This window comes from Meleagris gallopavo, chromosome 4 (genome assembly GCF_905368555.1).
Source record: "Meleagris gallopavo chromosome 4, MGAL_WU_HG_1.1, whole genome shotgun sequence".
NCBI classification, from domain to species: Eukaryota; Metazoa; Chordata; class Aves; order Galliformes; family Phasianidae; genus Meleagris; species Meleagris gallopavo.
Window position 1 is genome coordinate 1,810,823 of NC_139407.1, and position 16,364 is coordinate 1,827,186.

The window sequence follows — 16,364 nt, forward strand, 5'->3', positions numbered from 1 at the left end:
ACTTTGAGCAAACATTGAGATACCAGGTGCCCCGAACGAAGTTATAACCATAGATAGCATTTCCATTAAGTATATTGTGTGGCCTGCAGAGATAATATTTTTAATTGCTATCATTTGGAGTAATATAAATATTGTTATAAATATTGTTTCTTAATTTGACAAACAAGCAAACATGCAAACCACCCAACAATGTTTTCCAAAATCTGAAATAGCTACTGAATTTCAGGTAGGGGAAACTCTTGAAAGAATGTTCCTCTTTTCAGTATTAGGATACGCCTGAAGTCTTAGCTGTTTAACCTCAGGAGCTGATCAAGCTGCTGATTTGTAGATGTGGAATTTGTGGTGTTCATCAATGAAAAGATACTGCTTGTCTCCGTCATTCAAAAATTTACTGATCTGATGTTTCTATGAGAAGATGAATGTCCAGCCTACAAATGAAAACAGAGACACAGAAATTTTATATTGTTTATCCAAAGTAACACAGAATGTCGGTAGAGTTGAGGTACATTAATTTTTTTTAAATTGCAGTAGCTCAGTCCCATGTTACAGCTCTCAAGCCTAGTTATTTGAAGTTGGGCTACTGCCTCTGCAGTGCACAGCAGCCACTCCAGCTGGCTTGTGCTGGAAATTTTAAATAGCCTCTTGAAAGAACAACAGATGAGTCTACAAGATGTATGGTATGATTTAAGGTAGTTTGCCAGTGCCTTCAGTTCACCTCATGAAACAGATAGCCAAATCGTGACCCTAGTTTGAAGTGCCTTTGAAAATAATGAGCCTTTGAATATAATGAGAGAGAAGACAGGTAATATTTCTTTGAGGGATGTCACCTTTAGGATTCTTTCAATCAATTAGAACTTCAAATAAAACACCAAATAAGATGCTAATGGCAGCACTGTGCAAGGTGTCAACGTGGGTAAACAGAATGTCTTTTATTGCTTTTAATGTGAGAACAGATGTAACCTGTTCACATAGCAGTGTGAAAAATTAAACACTTGAAGCTTAGTACTTCAATTCTTAAAGTAAATTCATTTTTAGAATGCTGTCAGTGAACAAACTTGAAGTGTTAAACTGATAATAAACTTAAGCAGTCCAATATAACCAGTTATAGTAGTACATAATTCTTTAACATTTTACTTAGATTTAAATGGAAATAAGCCTGCTGAAAATACATGGGTACTTCCACCTGAGCTATATAGTTTGGATTAAGAATGCTTTTTTGGAAGAAAATCACTGACTTTACTACTTTGTTTTTGTTATGGAGTGGTTTTGGAGCATAAGAAACAAATGATTTTTGAATGAAACAAAGCTGAAATGAGACAAATCTGCATTTGTTTCCAGAATCTGCCTGTGGGTGTTTAGTCCAGAAGGTCAACCTGAAGTTAGTCTGAAATAAAACCTCTGAAATGTGTACGTTTGATCTTCAATACTAACTTTTCATTCTGGAGATCTCCACTGCTCACTAATATACACAAGGCACAATATTAATGATCAGAGCATGGAATATGGCTTTCCAAGTTGCTGGACCAGTCTAAGTAGGTCCTTAGTCTTGCTTTCTGGTGAGCAGTGCAGGTAATGTTTTTTTCTAATGACTGTAATGTACTTTTACAGTGCTAATTGTCAGCTGGTTTAAATTGTTGCATCTCAAGAAACCTACTTGAGATGCAGAAAACAGAAAGTTTTCTGGAAGGACATTTGGTACTAAATAGTTTATTCTGATATTTGATACAAAGGGATAGGGGATTCTCATCTCTAAGATGTAAATGTGTCTGCAAAAGACATTGTCTTGACTAAAGCTGTGCCTGGAAATGGTATTAGTCTCTCGTCACTATTTGCAAGGGAAATTATGAAGCTTTATTTGCAGTTTCTAAATACGATAGTATTTACTAAGTACTGTTGGTAAATATTTTAATGGTTGTTTATCTCAGTCAAATTATGATAAAATTTTAAAGCAAACAGATTCATTCTGGTAAAAAAAAAAAAAAAAACAAAAAAAAAACTCAGGCTCTGAAAATGAGTTTCTGGTCCTATATACTCAGCAGAGTTTTGTGACATTCCTGTCTGCTGTGTTCAGCTGCAGGAAGAAGTATTGCTATAGAAGGATGTTGTATGACTTTGTAGCCTGTTTTTGGGCACAGCACGGAGACAACAGTTGGAATGGGGTGATGGGATCTTCTTACTAAGCTCAACCTTACTACCTCAGAGGCATTCATTCTACAGGTACGTTGGCCAGAAGAGACAGGCCAAAGCGGATGTACCTCCTTTGGTAATTGTAAAATCTGGCTTCGACAGATGAGGAGAAGGCTGAGGTACTGAATGAGCTCTTTGCCTCAGGATTCTAATATTCTCACATCCCTGAGCCCTGCATCCCTAAATGTCTAGGTGGGGATTGGAGTAAATCCTACCCCACTTTAAGGGCAGAGCAAGTCCAAGACTGCTCATGAGACTGAATGCATACAAGTCTATGAGGCTGGATGGCGTGCATCCCAGGGTTATGAAGGAGTTGGCTGAGGTGGTTGCTGGTCCATCGTATTTGAGAAGTCTTGGCTGTCTGGTGAGATCCCAGGTGACTGGAAAAAGGGTCATGTCATTCCTATTTATAAGAAAGGGAGCAAGGAGAACTACAGGCCGGTGAGTCTTACCTCTGTGCCTGGGAAGATCATGGAACAGATCCTCCTGGATGACATGCTTGATCACATGAGGAATGAGCGTGTGATCTGAGACAGCCAGCACGGCTTCACCAGGAGAAGGTCATGACTAACCAATTTGGTGGCCTTCTATGATGGAGTGACAGCATTGGTGGACAAGGGGAAGGTGACTGATGTCATTTACCTGGACTTGAGCAAGGCCTTTGACATGGTTCCCTACCACATCCATATCTCCAAATTGGAGAGATGTGGATTTGATGGGTGGACCACCTGATGGATAAGGAATTGGTTGAAAGGCTGCAGACAGAGGGTGGTCATCAATGGTTCTGTGTCCAGGAAGGTAATGAGCAGTGTTCCCAGGGGTCTGTCTTGGGACAAGTGCTCTTTAACATCTTTATCAATGACATCGACATTGTATTTGTAATGGTAAATGAGATGGTCAAGTCAAATTGACTTTTGATATTGACACAGAACCTGATAGAGAACCCAAAGGCCCAGAAACTGTGAACCTCAAATGATATCATAGTGCTAAGTGGGAAAAAGTTTTCAGATTGGATTTATTCATGGCATGGGTTTTCTCTATTAACTATTTTATTTCAAGGTATAGTGTTTGTGCATGTCAGCTTAATCGCTGAGATTTGCTTCCTCAGAGCTATCTTGGCTGGAACTGCAGCAAGTGATTGCAAGGTACAGGGGGTTTCAGTTGATTCTTTTACCAGGGGAACCCCGAGCTTCCAGCACAGGAGGGACGTGGAGCTATTGGAGCGGGTCCAGAGGAGGGCACTGAGATGATCAGAGGGCTGGAGCACCTCTCCTATAAGGAAAGGTTGAGGGAACTGGGCTTGTTTAGCTTGGAGAAGAGAAGGCTGTGGGGAGACCTCATTGTGGCCTTCCAGTCTTGAAGGGAGTGTATAAACGGGAGGGTGAATGGCTATATACAAGGGCAGATAGTGATAGGACAAGGGGGAATGGTTTCCAAGTGAGACAGGGGAGGTTCGGGTTGGATATTAGGAGGAAGTTTTTCACCCAGAGGGTGGTGAGGCACTGGAACAGGTTGCCCAAGGAGGCTGTGGATGCCCCATCCCTGCAGGCATTCAAGGCCAGGCTGGATGTGGCTCTGGGCAGCCTGGGCTGCTGGTTGGCGACCCTGCACACAACAGGGGGGTTGGGACTAGATGATCATTGTGGTCCTTTGCGCCTCAAGTGATTCTGTAGTTCTATGGTTATTTGTCTGTATGTAGTCTGTAGTATGACCTAGATGCTCAAGTTAAGTAATAGAGGGTAGATGGTATGGAATTTCACCTGAGCTCATTAGCCCTCCTTCTGTGAGATCTGAGCATAGGAAGAAGATATCCAGAACAGTAATTTCAGTCATAGTGAGGCAAGTACTGTAGTATTTTGCACTTTGAAGAATCATTGTTTTACTAACGCAGCTATGCTTCATCACATATTTGTAAGTTTCGTTAAACAAGGATTTTTTTTTTTCCAGTGCTGAACTAATGTTTCCTAAATAGCAGCTGAGAAGTCAAACTTTCAATTCATTTTGAAATGCATCAAATTGTTAAAGATTAAAGGAACGAACTAACAAAGTGCAAGGAATTGGACTTTCCTTCCTATGGTTGCACTGGGTCCTTATTTTACTTTATTGTCCTGATGCTCTCTGTGCTGTTTTACTTTTTGAATAACCTCTTTATTGAAAGAGTTGTATAATCAGAGCAATAAGCTGTTCACTAAGGTGGCCTAATTAGGAGGATTTTACTGTATTTCTGATTTGTATTACTAATGCTGTTTATTGAATGGTATTTGAATACTTCAGAAATATGGATTGTTTCTGTTTCTTCTACACTCCTTGGAGAAATAGGGCATGCAGATATGAAGGTGCGTCATGTGAGTATTAGATCATTTGTAAATCCACATAAAGCCTAGCAATTAGTTTAACAGCTAATTGTCCTAGTGAATGTCATCAGTAAGTCATCTCAGGAATTCAATTTTATGTCTTGAACTGCAGCCTCATAAGGCAGCAAAGAAAAGAAAAGCACTTGTGATGTAACGCACCCTTTGCTGTGGGTAGATGCTTTAGGCTGGAAATTCTTCCAAATGGAAGAGGGTTGTGGGTTTGGCTGTGAGGGAGTAAAAGTTGTTAGGGTAGGGAATCAAGGTCTCATGTATCTGTCTTATTACATTAACCATTAGCTTGTGGAAGATAATCTCTGCAGAGGTATTTTATGCAAACATTTCCAGCTAGAAGATTTATTTTAAAAGTGTGTTCAGCCATCTGGAGAGCATGAGCCTTGGGATAGGTAGGGCAGTGAGTTGCAGCAAAGTTGCTTGTTGTCTGCTGACTTTGGGTCTGAAGGGCTCCCAGTTTCATCAGTTCAGAGACAGGTAAGCAATAAACGTCTAGGAGTGAATTTCAGCCCTTTTCTTCATATTGAAGGTATTGCAGGTCACAAATGACTGGCTGGAATATAACAGATTGTTCCTTTACAACTTTAGTATGAAGTATTTTGAGAGGAACAGGTCAGTTATTTCCTGCTGTACTTTCTCTGCCTTTGGAAATCCTCTTATCCTCTTTATTCCTTACAGCAGTTTTCTTAAGACTTATCTTGATTTTATTTATTTTTTCCAAGACAGTTTCAGTGTCTTCTTTCATTAGAGCTGACCTCTCCATAGCTTGCAGCGTGGCTCTGAAAAGCCAGTGGTTTCCTCTTAGATTTGATTACTTGCACCTGCATCCAGGAGGTGGTACTTGTTGGACACTTACAGTGACAAATTTTGTGTTACAGCAAGATTGAGGTTGTTCAGGAAGGTACAAACAAGTGACAAAGGCAGACAGGTTTATATATAAAGTCATTTTAAGATGACTTTAAATCTGAAGGAAACAAATACGTGAAAGTTAAATTTCACTAAGTAGAAATAGCACTTTTTTTTTTATTTGAGGGAGTGGGGGGAGAGTTTTGGTGATGTAAAGTAGGGAAGCTTCCGGAAGAATGTTTTGGTTTTTGCAAACAAGATAAAATTACATTTGGTATTAAAAGACTTGCCAGGTCACCAGATTCAGAGCTTGGGAAGAATTGTACTTGCAGCTGGTAGTACAGAATTACAGTATGTTATTATAGTATAGAATGGCTTGAGTTGTAAAGGACCTTAAAGATCATCTGGTTCCAAACCTGATGTGGTCAGGGTTGCCACCCACTGGATCAGGCTACCCCATATAGCCTGACCTTGAAATAGGGGTCTGGACAAATACACTAGCATCCTACAGGGTCAGGCTGAGGAAAGCTGGGGTTCTTCAGTCTGGAGAAGAGAAGGCTGTGGGGAACCTAATACCGACTTGGCAGTATCTGAAGGGGCCTACAGGAAAGCTGGGGAGGGACTTTTTAGAATGGCAGATAGCAACAGGACAAGGGGAAATGGCTTCAAATTGGATGAGGGTAGATTTAGACTAGATATTGGGAAGAAATTCTTTCCTGTGGGGGTGGTGAGATGCTGGAACAAGTTGCCCAGTGAGGGTGTGGAGATGCCTCCTCCCTGGATGCATTCAAGGCCAGGCTGGACGGGGCTGTGAGCAACCTGGTCTAGTGGGAAGTGTCCCTGCCTGCAGCAGGGGATGGAGCTAGGTGATCTTAAAGGGTCCTTGTAACACAAACCATCCTATGATTCTGTGATCCAAAGAGCTCTGTAAGGATTCATTGGATTGCGGGCATATTCTTCACGAAAAGACTTGCATTGCATTTTAATTTTATTACAGAGTTCTTACTTGATTCATAAGAGCGTAATTGTTTTATCATGGTTCTTTCAGCGGTGTTTGCAGTGATTTCTTTTGCATCGTGGTAATTGGCCTAGCAATGGAAAAGATTTTAAAATGCTTACAGTACACAGCCAAGCAATATGTAATTGAATGCAACTGTCATTGAAACAGACTGTTTTTCTGACCTGTTGTTTCTGTCTGAACATGATGTTTATTTACCACCTTCATTACCAACACATTAGCATATAAAGAAGCTGTGCCATACCATCATGTACTTTCCTAACAGATGGCCCCTAACTTCTTGGAGGCTTTTTTGTACTTGCCAAAAATATCCTATACTGGCACGAAATTTCTTTTCTCAGCGTGAAGTATGATTGACTGGTTGAAATAAATTAATTTGCCTCTCCTCCGGTCTCTGAGCTGGTTTTGCACTGCAGCAGTCCAGGTTTTGAATCTAATATTTCACAATGATCAAAGCCTCTGTTGCTGAAAATGATGTGGAAAGTTCCAGGCAGTCACATGATATCTGAACAGTTAAATTCATAGCAAAAAGAAAAAAACCAAAGACCACATTTCTGCTAGAGAGGTGGCTCCACCATAGTGGTCCTCTACTAATATTGCAGTCATGGGATTTAAATTTTGCTTTCTTCTCTCTCTGAGGCTGTGACAGTTTCTCCTGCTGTCTGTGTGCAAAACAGAAACCTCCTTTCTGTTACTGATTCTTTGTTTAGTAATGGTCAAAGTGTTGCTCAGAGTTGTAAATTCAGTGTGGCAGCAGTGTGGCAGTCTGAATGAGGAACACATCACTGATACTGAAGGATTATTTCACTATTTTTGTGTGCGATTTTCATCTGTCCAAGTCAGTCTGGTTGTTGTTGTTTCATTTGCTTATAAACACTGTGTGTGTGTGTGTGTGTGTGTGTGTGTGTGTGTGTATACACATGCAACCTACAAAGAAGTTGGATACACAGTTTGGATTAGTACTGAAGTGCTGTAATTCCATACATGCAGATTTTCATAAATGCATAGAAGTAAGATACAAGTCCACATTAATTGGTGCTGGGGTTAAAAATAGCAAAAAGAGATGTAAAGATTTTTCTGTTCCTTTGTCTTCCAGAAATGCAGCATATTTTCAGTTCTTATTACCACTGATGTTTAAATTGGCATTGATTTGCCTCTCAGTTTTGCTAAAAGATACCTTGGGACTTTAAAATACCAGACTTTATATGTTGTTGTTTTTCTGTGTTTTACTGAGTCCTAGCATGAAGCTTTGGCCTTTTCTCTTATCTTCCTGAGAAGAAATTTCTCTCTCACATCGGTAACGTGGCAGCATAATCTGAATGGGTAAAACCGACCACAGAGGCGATACAGAAAACCAATACAAAAGAATTCTGTAGTCTGTGAAAGTGCATACAATACCCTGTCTGCTATGCTGCATTTTTCTCAGCAGCTTTGGAAGCATTCCATGCTTTTTTTATTCTCATAATGATTTTCTGATGCGGTTTCAATCATATGTGAATTCTTTTGGCAGCTGTGGTGCCTGCTTGTTTATTGTTTTTGCTACTATTGCTCAGTATATTGTTTGTGGTTCCTTTCTGCTGTTTGTTCTTAATGTTGCCTTTCAGAGGCTGAAATCGACAACTGGGCATTTGATTTCTGTGTCTTGTTCCTGGCTGCTTCTGACTCACCTGTCAGCTTTACAGACCAGGAAGAATTTCTTTGTTTTGTGTCCCTTTGCAGGGACTGTGCCTGACTGTTTCTTCACACTGATGCTGTAGTTTCTTATGTAGAAGAGAATGATTAGACATGGTTAAATAATATGTGCTAAAGGCTTGTTTCCCTATGTCAGTATTGAAGCCATTCTGTTAGCACTGTAGCAAAACAATTTACTACAACAAAATAACATGTAGAGCGATGGTAATGCCAACAGCATTTAAAATGCAAGCTTTGGAGGGTGAATAGCTTCTTAGCAATTAAAAATTTTCACCACTGGACAGAAACCGAGTATCAAAACTCTCATATTTACAAATAACAACAATCCTTGTGGCAGTTAAAAGAATCTTAAGTCATATCTTTTACTTTATTGTATCCTCATACAGGTACTAGGAGACATTTGTTTTAATCATCGTGTAATCATAGAATGGCTTCAGTTGAGAGGGCCTTAAAGACTGTCCAGTTCAAAGCCACTGCTGTGGGCAGGTTTGCCAACCCTAGGTCAGGCTGCCCAGGATCCCATTCAATCCGGTCTTGAACATCTTTGTAGAATTTAATAGACAAAAGAGATAATAATGTAATGGAGAAAGTATTAAATAAAACAAGCTATGAGTACTTTACGGTAAAAAGCAGAAACAGGTGTAGGTATCAATGGAAGGGTGAACAACTGAGCAGGTAGTTTTTGTGTTCTTTTAACAAGACATCTATTTCTCATTGCAGACATAAGCTTAATTATTTTTTTTTTTGTGAGTTTGTGTGTGTGTTGAATGAGTCAAGGCCTCAGTGTTTGGAAAAAAAGATTAGGACCCATCTTCAGTGTTCAGGAAAACAAGAACAAAATAGATCTTTGCCTCTTAGTTAAATGAACAAGAATAATTCAAATAGAAAATGTAGAGTTCATAGCAATTCCAGGAAGGCTTTGTTATAACTGTTTCTCAGATACCTTTAATTATTTACCCTGTTCCTTGGTATCCCCCATTGTTTACCAGTCTAAGCAAGTCTGTCTAGAAAAATGATGGGAAAATGAGCATATTTTATTCTTGTCCTCTTGTTGCTCTGTAGCCACAGACCACTTCTGGAAAGAACATAAACCTAAAGAGAAATGCTTTATATGGAAGAGCTTGAAAGAAATAAATCCTGGCAGTTGTTTCTGATGTCTTTAATATGTCTTTCATGTTTCAGTGACTTCAGAGTCCTTATCACCATGATTTATTTTTTTTTTACTCTAATAGTCACAGCATGTGACTAGTTATTATAAAAACTAACATATTCCAACAGTAACAACATGGCTGTAGACTTGGTGGTCTACTGTAGGAATTCTGTCAAAAAGATCTACACTTTCTGCTTTATAACCCCTGGATCACCATTGTGTACTTAAAAATATTCCCTCTTCTTTTCCCTCCTGCCCTCAGAGAATAAGTGTCCCAAAACAATTGCAAGCATTTATCTTGTGACTTTCTAAATAATTATTTTAGCAGGTTTTTATTATGTTGCACAGGTGCCCTCCCACTGATCTTTAATAGAAATTTCACACATGCAAGCATAGAAACTGAGGCATTTCAGTGTTCAACCATAACACTGAACACTGCTGATAAACTTTGGAAGTTTATCCTGATTTTATGGTAAATCTTAATATCTGCTAGAGTGCATAACGTGCTTACTTTTAAGATTTGTGTTAGTTTTGCTCTAACGTTTGGGTACTCCTGTTTGAATTAAATGATTTTATATCTTTGTTGCAGGTTTCTTAATAATTTGAGAAATACAGAGTGTTTATGCTTTTATATTGAGAGTTGTGGGGATTGAGTGTTTGTGGAGTTCAGCTTTTAAACTGCTGTAAGCAGATAGAGATGCTGTCACTTCATTTCCTCAGCCAAAGCATGTGCTTTCTGCTCATCCCTGGCTTGGTTTGGGGGAGATTGAGAGGATGGCATTCAGCTTTCTCAGGTGATGTGTACAGTTATGGATGGATGATTTTCTCAATGTCAGGATTGTGAGTGGGAAACTCCTGGGTCTTTCCTGAAGAAGTGGGCTAGTTGCATGCATCTCCCTGAATGGGTGCAAAGCTCCTTCATTATTCAAGCACTGTCCAGTGGTATTAGCAGGTAAATTAAGCAGGAAAGCTGTTTAGAAAATTCACAGCCCTTTTCAGAAGATTTTTTTCAACTTGATCAGTGTTATACCTCTAATGGGCTTGAGATACACAGGTCCCTCCAATGGTAACGCCTCCTATTTACTACCGTAGAAACTACAGCAGGTACAAAGAGCACAATAATAATTAATGTATTAATTGTTAATAATTTAATAACTTAAGGAACCAGATGAACTTTAACAAAAGTAAGGGTAGAGTCATGCACCTGGGAAGGAATAACTGCAAGTATCAGTACAGCTTGGGGAATGATCTGCTGGAGAGGAGCTCTGCAGAGCAGAACTCAGAGGTCCTGGTGGACAACAGATTGGCCTTGAGACACAGTGTGACCTGGTGGCCAAGAAGGCCAATGGGATCCTGGGGTGCATTAAAAGGAGCATGGCCAGCAGGGCAAGGGAGGTGATCCTTCCCCTCTACTCTGCCCTGGTCAGGCCTCACACCTGGAGTACTGCATTCAGTTCTGGGCTCCTCAGTATAAAAAAAGGTAAGGATCTCCTGGAAAGAGTCCAGTGGAGGGTCACAAAGATGATAAAGGGCTTGGAGCACCTCTCTTATGAGGTAAGGCTGAGAGTCTGTTCAGCCTTGAGAAAAGACGACTCAGAGGTTAGCTAATTAAAGTTTATAAATATCTTGAGTGTACACAGCCAACCTCTTTTCAACAGTCTGTGGGGATAGGACAAGGGGAAACGGCCCTAAACTTGAGCATAGGAATTTCTGTACCAATATGTGAAGAGCCTTCTTCACAGTGAAGGTGACAAAGCACTGGAACAGGCTGCCCAGGAAGGTTGTGGATTCTCCTTCTCTGTAGACATTCAAGACCAGCCTGGATGCCTATGTGCAGCCTGCTGTAGGGGGGCTGCTTTGCATGGGGGTCAGACTCGATGATCTCTGGTGTGGTCCCTTCCAACCCCAGTGATTCTGTGATACCAAGCAAATTCTCAGCCACAGAGCACTACTTTTCAACATATCACAGTTAGCTACGCATTTTTGCCAGCCATGAACTAGAGCCTGCAGGCTGTGCTTGTAAGCCTGCACCAGAGGAGGTGACCCAATGTTGCTACTGCTGAATCATATCAGACACCAGCTCACTGTGCTGACGTCCACTTCTTGGTTTCCATCGATATTCAGCAAGCATCAGTGTGACCATGTGCAATCTTTTCCGCACAGAGAAATTCAGTGGCACACTTTGGCTTCATACACACTTCCATGTCAGCCACCATTCTGTCAGACCGCCTCTCTGCTGCCATCTGTCACATGGCAACAAAACGTAGCGGAATATTGGAGGGAAGGTTCAACCTCTACTGACATGCCACCGACATCTGTCTCTGACATTGCTGGCCAACATAATAAAATAGGAAGCATTACTTTCAGAGCAGCGCTCGTAAATATTGTGTTTATTATAGATGAAGTCTTGTACTCTTGTCCTGGTAGACTGTGCAGCATCCTTGTATACAGGGGTATTAGTCATTGGTTGTTTTTTAGTCATTTGTATCCTCTCACCTGAGGTGAAATTCTGACCTTTTTAAAGTTAACAGGAGAAGTGTTGAAGTGTTGGACTCAGAATTTCACCCAGGCTGTTTAGATACTTTTAGCTGAAGTATAGAAATAGTTACGGCTTGAGATCTCACAGGGTGTCTGGACAATGCTGCCAGTCATATAATACGACTTTTGGGTGGTCCATATAGAGACAGGAGTTGGACTCAATGATCCTTATGGATCCCTTCCCCTCAGGTTATTCTGTGATTCTAAGATAGACAGGAAAAGCCATGCAAAGTAAATAGAAATTAATAATAACATGAATAAAGAGCCTCATTTTATTTTTTTTTAAATAAGGTTGTGATAACTTTAAAAGAGAAAATAACAAATATGAGAAACTTCAAAAATAAGTCAGTTTATTTCTACGCTCATATGTGAATTGTATTCAAGGATTAGTGCTCTTTAGTGCTCTAAACAGCCAGGAGAAGTTAGGCTCAGCTATGTAGTGATTTATACCTATCAGCAGGTCAGGTGTAGCAGGGTTTGCCGTGAGGCTGGCTAGGTGCTTTGTCTAAAAGGATTTGCCTCTTGTTCAAGGTGACAGTGTGCAAACCAAAGCATGCATAGGTGATATCTCAGAATTAATCAGGGAGGAATTTTTCCTTACTCTGTCCTGTTTTGAAAACTGAGGCACTAATATAACTTGCAGTATCAAAGAACAGGATGACCCAGAAGAACTAGCTCTTCTCTACAGGCTGCTTTTATCAGCAGTGTTCATCAGTTGGCTTGAATTGTCTCGAGTGATAAAAATTGAATAATCAGCATGTGATTTGCATCTGAGGTTATTCTTTCTGCAGCATGACTTCAAGTGTCATCCAGGAAGACCAGCTTTTGCTGAGTCTGAAAACACAGAGAATTAAAATAATGTCTGAAACTCGGGAGTTTGAAGCAAATCAACTTTTCTGCAGCTAAGAGATTTGCTTCTAGTTCTGGCTTCGAACATTTTTATTTATTTCTTTTTTAATTTGGGGAAATATAAAGAATTATACAAAAAGCTCAAGGAGTCTTGATCTCAGAACCAATTTATTTTTAACATGACAAAAAAGTTATCTGCTTCCTTTGGTGGTATGTGTGGTCATGATGACTCATTTTATAAATTCCAGCTGCCACCAATGATTATATACCACTATACTTCACAGTGTAAGTTGAATTTAAGAATAGCTTGGTGCATTTAATTTCTAAATAGTCTTGGACTGCAAGCCACACCTTTGATGCTTATTGTTGTTTTCACTGTAAGCTTTATATTACTGATTAATAATGCTAACGCATAATTATCTCCATAACACAGCATTACTGTTCTCTCCCACTGTGAAATTAGACAACTTCATTATTTCTAAGATATATATACACAATAGAATTCTCAGTGCATTTCTGGGAAAAAAAAAAAAAATTCCCACCTAACTGTTTTTCTTTCTCTCTCCTAGTCTGCTCCCAGTTTTCAAGAGGAGTCTTTGCTATTTTTGGATTCTATGATAAGAAGTCTGTAAACACCATAACATCGTTTTGTGGGACTCTTCACGTCTCCTTCATAACTCCGAGCTTCCCAACAGATGGAACACATCCATTTGTCATTCAGATGAGACCTGACCTCAAGGGAGCCCTTCTTAGTTTGATCGAATACTATCAGTGGACCAAGTTTGCATATTTATATGATAGCGACAGAGGTGAGATCCAGTTTTTATCTGCATGCCGTTTGCTAGTAGTCTCTTGTTGAAAAGCTGAATTTGCCTTAGGAAACGAAGAGAGAAATACAGCAAAAACGTTTAAATTTACAATGATTCCTTAGGACATAAAATAGTTTAAATGAGAATGAAATTATAGTGTCCATTAGCAGAATTTCAAACGTGTTCTGATAAGTTATGAGATTATTTGCTTGCTGTGAAACAGTTCCTATGAGTTTTTGTCTTTTTAAATAATCATCTAAGGATTAAAAAAATAAACTTAAAAATGCTAAGATATTTCTTCATGTAATGATGTTCATTATCTACACTCAGCTTTTGAGCTGCGTGCCAGCCATTTAAAATTAGAGTCAAACACAAACAGCAGTAAGCTCATTCTTTCACCAAATGGCTGTTTTTCATGCTGCAACTGATTGCTGGAGTTTACCCTTATGGATTGTGAGCTCCAGAAGATAGCTGTCCAGTTATTGGAGGCATGAAGATGCCACCCACTGGGAGTTGTGCTTCAGCTATATTTCAGTAGAGTTAAGGAATGTCTGCTAGCACAGATTTACTCCTCACAACATATGAAATCAGTAACTGTGCAGAAGACAAACAAGAGCCTTGGATGCAGTCCATGCTCCTTTGGAAGCCACCATTGACAATACTTGAGTTCTTCCCTGCTGTTTATTATTATTTTTTTTTATTGATGAACCCAAATCCACTGCTTGTAGGCAACTTTTTCATGGGTACAGCCTCCACAAGTGCAGTGCCCTTTTATGGGTATAATAATTGTGGCCTAACAATTTATGAACTGTGAAAACTTGCAAATGATGATGTATCAATTTTTGGAGAAATAGCATCATACAGCGTGTTTTGTTTTGACTGCCCTTTGTGGAATTCCCTTGTCATCATTCTGTTTTCAAGTTCTGCTCACCCAGTAGTCCATGACCAACTTCCTTCTATTCCCAGTTTCGTATCTGCCCTTTAAGGCGGCCATCTTGTGTCTTATCTGCATGGCCATCGATCAGAGTTAAATGCACATTAAATCATAAGGTGGACTTTTGTAAGGTTGTAAGTTGGTTAATTTAATATTAAACACACCAGTTTATTGGGTAATGGAGTAATGTTAAATTCTCTGCCTTCTGCTGCTCTTCTAAATGTTAATAGTTGCTCAGAAGCTGAAGGGACTACCTCAAAATAGTTCTCTGTCACTGTTTTAAGCCCTGAAGTAAGAAAAACTAAAGCTGACGTGTAGCCTTCAGCAGTAATGTCATGTGGGTTGATGAACCCCAAGCTTATTTCTCTTGCAGATCCTTTCCAAATGATCACATTAGAATCTGAAACAGTCACTGCCATTTTAGAAAGGACAGATGTGAAATACTCTGTCAATCAGCTAGGAGTGTGTGAAATCAGTGCTCCCACTGCCTGCTCTAAGCCTATCCTGCAGAGTCAAGCAGCGTGTAGGCAGCACTTCTGATGACATCAGACCTTGAACAGACAGGGTTCACACTTCCTCCAAATGCTTTTGTTGAAGTGTTAATGCGATGTATTATTTAAGGAGTTACATATAATGTTAGATACTTCCTCCTTCAGGAATGACGTGAAAAGGACTTACTGCTTGTGGAAGCTAATAGAAATTAGTTTAATGACTTATTCCAAAAGTATCATTTATTGCAACTTTTACAGCTCTTCTGTGGCTCGAGGCTGACTGAATGAAGTACAGAACAATTTCACATCTCATTCCTGTCTGTAAGAAGCGAAGCCATTCATTGTATGCATGTCCAAGCTATTGCTGGTTTAATGTGGCACTTGATGTCATATAAAGTGGCTCACACTTTATCCTCCTTGCTTTCTCTGTGATGCCAGTACTAAGCAGTGCAGTATGGAGAAAGCAATGGCATGAATGTAAGATTCTCTTTGTAACGGAGCTGCTAATTTAGTCAGCCTCTTTTCATTCCTCCCTTTCAGAACTCACAGAATTAACAGTCTATCTCATCTTAACTGTAAGTGGTCCAGGTACACAAAGTTCCCCAACAGAAACACTCATGCAGTCACAACCAGCAACTGGAGGTGTTAGAATTTTGTTCTCTGCAGATTTTTACTTCCTTTACCCTGCACAGATAATTCCTCAGAAGCATTGATGTAATTTATTTTTATTTTTTTTTCACTTTCCATTGTGTTGTTGCTATCTGAGTAAACTAAACTGTTTGAGGATGACAGATCTGTCACCACTAAAAAGCAACAAATCCGTTCACTGCAGAGGGTACTCCAAAAAAAAAAAAAAAGGAGTCCCTAGGAGAAGTGGCAAATCAGAAGAAAAAAATATATAAACTCCTTATAGTGGATAGTAGTAACATTAGCAGCCCTCATTAAATTAATCTATGCCTGATATTCTGTTTGGTGCAAAGAGTACTTTTCCTTTCTCTTTTTCTCCTTACTTGTTATGCATTGAAATTTTCATTGCTAGCTTCATCCAAAGTATATTTTTTCAAGATGAACTATACTTGTACCTCTCAGAATAAGATTTCCCTTTTATAATACTTGCTCTTGATGTTAGGAAGTGTTATTCAGCAACTGAGTGAGTTGCACATGGCTACTTCTAGTATCACAGAGATGCATAATAATAAAGAAGTTGTCATTTCCTCTGGAAAATGCCTTGACATTTCCTCTTGAAGTTGGAACAAAAAGCTTCCACAATAATTTAGTCTTAATACTCATTTTAAGAAGTAAAATCAGAAAATGAAAAATCTGCAATAGCAGAAATTGTTTTATTGTCTTGAGTGATCTTCCAAAAGAATTAAACAGGAATGAAAGTAAAGAATTGCCATTAAGAACATCTTTTTTGAAGTACAGAATTTGAATAGTTTATAATATTTTAAGATACTCTTTATGTCTTTTACTTATGTTAATTA

General features: G+C 39.3%; 1 protein-coding gene across 5 annotated transcripts in view; it reads left to right on the top strand.

Annotated features, from left to right (window-relative positions):
- GRIA2 (glutamate ionotropic receptor AMPA type subunit 2) overlaps positions 1-16,364 on the top strand; it is an 81,321-nt gene that overhangs the window by 24,561 nt on the left and 40,396 nt on the right. For all 5 annotated transcript variants that reach the window (XR_014882805.1, XR_014882807.1, XR_014882806.1 and 2 more), the window contains exon 3: positions 13,216-13,455. Coding sequence is in view for 2 of the 5 variants with exons in the window: in XM_085222001.1 (XP_085078127.1) it covers positions 13,216-13,455 (240 nt within the window). In the remaining 3 variants the exon portion in view is untranslated. The remainder of the gene's footprint in view (positions 1-13,215; positions 13,456-16,364) is intronic.